The sequence below is a fragment of the Onthophagus taurus genome, chromosome 11 (genome assembly GCF_036711975.1).
Source record: "Onthophagus taurus isolate NC chromosome 11, IU_Otau_3.0, whole genome shotgun sequence".
NCBI classification, from domain to species: Eukaryota; Metazoa; Arthropoda; class Insecta; order Coleoptera; family Scarabaeidae; genus Onthophagus; species Onthophagus taurus.
In genome coordinates, this window is record NC_091976.1 from 10992525 (window position 1) to 10999086 (window position 6562).

Here is a 6562-nt window from a genome sequence, read left to right on the forward strand (position 1 = left end):
GGCGCAGTGGATGGCAAGCACATCAGAATTGCACGACCAGCGAATAGCGGATCATTTTTCTATAACTATAAAGGATTTTACAGTATAGTTTTGTTAGGTATTGTAAATAGCAATTGTGAATTCTTGCTCGTCGACGTCGGTACCAATGGCAGAATTTCGGACGGCGGTGTTATAGAAAATACAAATTTTTACAACAAACTAATACATAATCTTCTAAATATTCCGGCAGAAAGACAAGTACTTTGTACTGAAACAAAGTTACCTTTTGTTTTTATAGGAGATGAGCGTTTGCTTTACGTTCTAATTTTCTAAAACCTTTCAGTCGAAAAGAGTTGAGTTACGAAAACAAAATTTATAATTATAGATTGTCCCGTGCAAGAAATACGGTGGAATGTGCATTTGGAATGTTAGCTTCCAGATTTCGCATTTTGCACACCGAAATTAATTTGAAACTAGATAAGATTGAAAAAGTGGTATTAACATGTTGTGTGCTTCATAATTTTTTAAGATCAAAATGTGATCCAAATTTGGGCACGTCACTCACTTCAGATAGTAATATACGTGCAAACTTTACAATTCCTGGTTCTGAATCAGAAAATAAAAGAACCGTCCCGTTGCAACGTTCATATAATCGTCACGCAACCCAACAAGCAAAAGACGTCCAGACCGTTTTGTAAGGTACTTTATTGATGATGGGCGCGTACCTTGGCAACATGATCGTGTTACATATCAAGAATAGTGGAAATGTTAATTTTGAAAATGTACTTACATAACACTGTTTCGTTATCATATATAGTGTATCGTGTCCTTATGTATCTTAACCCTGCTGTACGAATGAATAAAATAGATAAAACTTTCTACAGTTCTTTATTTAAAACAACAATAATTTAAAAAAATATATTAAAACAAAAATAGTAGGCATACATTATTTACTTAAGAATTGAGAATAATATTGCCCAGTTGGTAACGGCGTGCTCACTTGGGAATCAACATCCTGATAATTGTAGAATGGCTGATGAGCATGTTGCTTTGTTGAATGTTGAGAAACTTGTGGAATGATAATGTGAGCGTATCTGTTTAATGTTCCCAACTGTCCCTCAAACAAGGTATCGTTTATCAATTTTTCCGCAATTATTCTCATATTAGGGTCCAATTTTCGCAATTTTTCTGCCACATTTCGTCCTACAATATCAAATTCATCTTCGGCTCGTGAATTTTGGAGTTTTTCTCCAACGACTTGTAGAATACTATCAGTATCCACTTTACTTTTTTTTTGTCTACGTGGTTTGTTTGTAGATGATTTTGATGATATAGAGGTAGCTGATGAAGGTGTTGGTGGCATATCTGGCGTAGAAGGATGTGGGATATCTGTTTCAATATCATCGACATCATCATCATTTTCACTCTGTATAAACAGGATGATTTACATAGTAAATTATATAAAAATTATGTATACAGAGCGTTTCAAAAGTATTATTGTTTTTCATCTTTCATGTTATTTTAATATATTATTTTCTGTTTGCGTTTTTCTTTTTTTTGATGCGCGATTTTTTCATAAATTGTTTATAATAATTTTATCGAATTTATCCGTTACTTTTGAAACGTTTATCACTGTATATTAAATTATATATTATACAAAGTAAACTGTTAACGTCTTTTTTCACTTACTCCTGTCTGCCTAGTCATGAAATCAGGGTCATCGGTTGCTATGCTGTTTCTGGGGACTTCGTGGTCTTTAAGAAACATCAACAAATCAAAATACCACAAAGAAGGAGTATAGATGTCCTCGCTGCCTGCACCAGATTTTTTGGATTCTATGACCTTTTTATATTCTTTTCGAAAACAACTCCTCATTGAATTAATTTTTTTCTTTACTAAGTCAATGTTCGCAGCAGGGTTTATTTGCTTAAAAACTTCCACCAGTAGCTGGTAACCCTCATCCTTTTTATTTCGATCCATGTATTCGGCACTTTTCACTTTCCAAAGACAACTATTTTTTTTGATAAACACTTATAAAATCTCGCATAACATCTTCTTGCTTACGCACAGCCATTTCGTAATAATTTTAATATCACTCTTGGGAAGATCAATTTAAAACTGAGAAGAATGGCATGAACTATCTCCACACGTACAAACTTGCACGCGGCGGGCCGTGCAAAATCAAGCTCAACCAGATCGTATCGTGCCATGTCTAGACCTGACAGCGTCGTCAGTTTTGAGACATAGACGATCACATTTGCTCGTGTGCATTAGCTCTGCGTGCAAATGTGACAGTTTTGCATCACCGTGTATGGGCCGGTTTAGATACTACCTTCACTCCCTTGACTGAGCGGTACCCCGAGATGAAGAATCGTACCCTGAGATTCGAGTCTCCCCACCATTACAGTATGGCCTGGAATATCGTAGGCTCCGGCTTAAGCCGTTCCTGTCCTATACGTTTAAAGATGCCTCCCCGCCACATAATAGGGGCTTTCACACGTACACTTTTTCACGCAATCTTGGAATGGCCCGTTCCCGTCGCGCGTTCTAAGGACAGGACTGGAGCGCGGCGTGCCAAGACTGTTGCAGTAGAAACAGACACAGTTTTATCTCGCATTCTTCATTGCGGTTGAAAACTGTAAGCGCCGATCTCGTGTGTGTGAACGTAAAAATTTCCGGTATCATTCGCGATTAGTGTGGCGTTTGGAATTTCAGGTAAGTTTGAAATTTTTGTCTAGAGTTGATAAATTTTTGAATAATTTTTACTTTTTAGATGGTTAAATATGCCTAAAAGTCGAAGCAATAATCAGATTATTGCAGTTGCTGCCATATATACTTATAAAAAAATATTGGAAAAGTCTAAACAGCGAAACAAAACGGAATGGGTCAAACAATGGAAACAAGATCCTGAGGTACACGGACATATGCCACTTCTACGTCAATTGAGAGAAAATTACCCAGGCGACTATAAGAATTACTTAAGAATGAATTCGACCACATTTGATAAATTATTAGAACTTGTTGGTCCCAAAATTGTGAAGCAAGATACTGTAATGAGACAGAGTATTAGTCCGGAGGAAAGATTAACGGCAACGCTAAGATTTTTGGCAACGGGTCGATCACTTCAAGATTTGAGTTTCACCACAGGCATTGGTACATCAACTCTTTGTGATTTGATCCCGGAAACTTGTAAGGCCATGTTTGAGTCTTTGAAAGGAGAATAAATGAAAGTAAGTAACCTACAAATAATACGAATAATACTTAATTGTACAAATTCCATCCAATGTCCGTGGATCAGCATTTTTATAACTTTCATTAATCATTTAGCAGTAGAAAATTTAGAAAAGGATTTAAAAAGTAGGCAAATACTTCAAAACAAATCTTTATTTCCGGTAACTGTATCGGCAACCAAACGTATCAAAAACTACCCTTTATGATAATAATTACTCTTTTTCAGTTTAAATGTCGATTAATCGTTCTTATCCAAAAAACTAAACGAATTCTCGTAAAACGATAAAGCAGTATCATTTGAATCCTGATTTGATTGGGGTAATTGATTCATCTGATTCTGCGAATCATTGGATGCAGCACTTGCTGAGTACTGTGCCTGCCCTACTGATGACTCAGAAATATTAATAGAATGATAGGATAATGGCGATAATACAGTAGATGATCGTGAACTACTACTGGTGTAAGAGTTGAGGGGTCTTCTGCTGGATCCATCACACAATTTGGTTTCACTAGATAAATTATTGAAAAGTCCTCTTGCCAGTACTTGATTGATAAGGCTTTCAGCGTATATGGCTTGGCTTGGGGGCATCCTTTACCTGCCGCATCAAATTCAGTGAGATCCGTAACGTTTTTCTGAGGCTCCAATACGGTTTTACACAATTCAATGAATTCTCTGGTTTCTGTGGAAGTATTTGGCCTTTTTTTGTCTCTTTGGAAATGATCCTTTTTTTTTGAAGCTGGTGTCACGACACTCGACGTGGTCTTCTTAGCCTGGAACAAAATCATTAATTGATTTTTTTCTTTGCAGTTTCCAACTTCTAAAGAAGAATGGCTTAATATTTCTAAGGGATTTCAAGACAGATGGCATTTCATAAACTGTGGAGGAGCTTTGGATGGTAAACACATCAGAATAGCGTCTCCTCCTCATTCAGGAGCTCAATACTACAATTATAAAAACTTTTATTCAATAGTTTTGATGGCGCTAGTGAATTCAAATTACGAATTTATTTTTGTGGATGTGGGAAAAAATGGAAGACTATCAGATGGTGGTGTTATCGAGTACACGGACTTTTACGATAAATTAATGAAGTCAGAACTCAATTTACCAGATAACTTCGAAACTGTTAATAATTTAAACTATGTGTTCCTTGGGGACGAAGCGTTTAGTCTACATGAACATTTTTTAAAACCATTTCCACAAAAGGAACTTGATTATGCAAAACGAATCTTTAATTATAGATTGTCCAGGGCAAGGAACGTAACAGAAAATACTTTTGGTCAAATAGCAGCTAAATTCAGAATTCTCCACACAGCAATAAACATGGCTCCCACAAAAATAAAATATGTAGTATTAGCTATTTGCGCATTACACAATTTTTTGTTAAAACTAAAATCACCATATGTATCACAGCGAGAAATACTAGTTCATCAGCAAAAATAGTACGTGAAGCTTATATGCATTATTTCAATGGAGATGGAAAAATAGACTTTCAAGATGATATGCTTCGAAAAGGAAAAGTATAAACTTTTTGTTAATTAAATAAGTACCTTCATCTATCATTACTTGAAAGGGTATCCAGTTGTAAGAATGCCTATTACCTGTGTAATAAAATAACATGTCAAATAAACTTACCTCGGTGTTTTCAATATTTTCCTTATTTCCTAGAGTGCTAACAAGTTCTTCAGAAAATCCGACCGATGCTTCCTGATCCTGCTCCAAATCATCCTCCTCAAGAATCTGATTATCCTCGGTGTTAGGAATGTTACTTATACTAGCAGTGGGTAGTTCCTGATCCTTCGTGAATAATAGCAAGTCGAAATACCACAAAGATAGTACATAAACATCATCAGTTGATGATCCACTTCTCTTTGACAACTCTACTTTCTTGAGTTCCTTTCGGAAAGATCCTCGCAAGCTCTGAATCTTTTTAACCGCAAAATCGCGATTTGCCTCTGGATATATGCTTTGGCAAAGTTTCACCAACTTTTCGTATGCATCGTTTTTTAAATTTTTGTTTGTGTACTCTTTAGATCTTATTTTCCATAAGCACGGATTAGATTTATATTCCTCTATGAAGTTGATCATGAAATCTTTTGACCAATATCGCGTATCAGCCATAATAAGTTATTTTTATGTCAAATACTTGCAAAATAAACCCACACTTTAGACCGCGTGAAAGTATTTTTCAAAAGAGACAAAACTCCGCGATAAAAGCGTCCCGAACTCGACTGCTGTATCACGCGTTCCTAACATGCGCGCGCAAAATGTGTTCACAAGCAAGTTTAAACCTGCGCGACTGGAACGGGCCATTCCAAGACTGCGTGAAAGTGTGTACGTGTGAAAGCCCCTAATGCCGAAGAGGCCCAGCGGAACCTTCCTGCGCTCCTCACACCCGCGGAAATAGATTTGCGCGGATTGATTTAACTCTCATTATAAAATCGCATTTCAATTTAATTAGGCGGTCAGAATGATGTTAGCTTCAATCTCATACGATAACGCGTTATCGAGATATCACTACTTCACATAATGTAGTTTTTTTTGAAAATGGGTCAGAAAAAGCATGTTTAGTATACTTTAGGCAATGTGTGGTCGAAATTTAGATTTTTTTCGATGAACCGTTCGCGTGTAAAAATTTGAAATTACCACACATTATAAAGAATTAAATTTCGCATCCAACAAAAGTGGTCTCGATTTTTCCTACAGCAGGTTTACCTAATACAATAATCCGCAATTTTTGCAGAGCGCTAATGGAGTAGGATGGTCATTTAATCCTCCTCTGTCCGCAGTGACCGAGATTTTCCAGAACGTCTTGGTTTAACCGATGAGATAATACATACTCTACATTATAATCAAATTTTAAATCTTCATACAATCCCTTTAACGAATCAATTGATGTAAGTATTCCTGTTTGGAATGTGTGAAGTGTTCTTTTATTTTTGCATTTCGTATTTACAATAGTATTATACGTTTCATTTATTGAATCCGTTTGTATTTCAATATGTTTACCATATCCACACTTTAGCGGAACACTGTGATTAGGAATGTATGAATTCATGACATTGGACCAATTGTTTACAATATTAATAAAATTACTAAGTGCTAAAGCTTCTTTACTGTTCGGGTAATAATGTTTTAATGCCATAGCAGTGGAATGAGATAAAAGTTCCGAAGCTAACATAACATTTTGGCTTCTAGCACCTTCACACGAAATATGTTCCGAGTTTAATTTGAAACAACTGCTTATTTCTGTGTTACATTCGCTTATTAGTTCAAGGTAAGTTTTATTTATAACGGTATCTTTAACTTGCAATTCTGAATCCAATAGCCAATTCCGAATTAATTTTAGAAGAT

The 6562-nt window shown here is 35.9% G+C and overlaps 1 protein-coding gene across 1 annotated transcript; it reads right to left on the minus strand.

The window, feature by feature from the left end:
* Positions 1–669: 669 nt before the first annotated feature.
* Positions 670–5426, minus strand: LOC111425333 (uncharacterized). The gene is made up of 4 exons (XM_071200424.1): positions 4844–5426; positions 3807–3981; positions 1669–2009; positions 670–1405 (listed from the first exon to the last, which is right to left on the minus strand). The coding sequence occupies exons 1-4, from the start codon at positions 5327–5329 to the stop codon at positions 926–928; spliced, it is 1482 nt and encodes a 493-aa protein (XP_071056525.1). The 5' UTR covers positions 5330–5426; the 3' UTR covers positions 670–925.
* Positions 5427–6562: the final 1136 nt, after the last annotated feature.

What these genes read in the sequence shown, in the direction of transcription:
- LOC111425333 (XM_071200424.1), bottom strand. Translation starts at nt 5,329, where the DNA reads ATGGCTGATACGCGATATTGGTCAAAAGATTTCATGATCAACTTCATA. An exon ending in AAAATATTGAAAACACCGAG is followed by an intron (nt 3,982 to 4,843) that starts GTAAGTTTATTT and finishes ATTTTGTTCCAG; the next exon opens with GCTAAGAAGACCACGTCGAG. An exon ending in CACTGAATTTGATGCGGCAG is followed by an intron (nt 2,010 to 3,806) that starts GTAAAGGATGCC and finishes AGATTTTATAAG; the next exon opens with TGTTTATCAAAAAAAATAGT.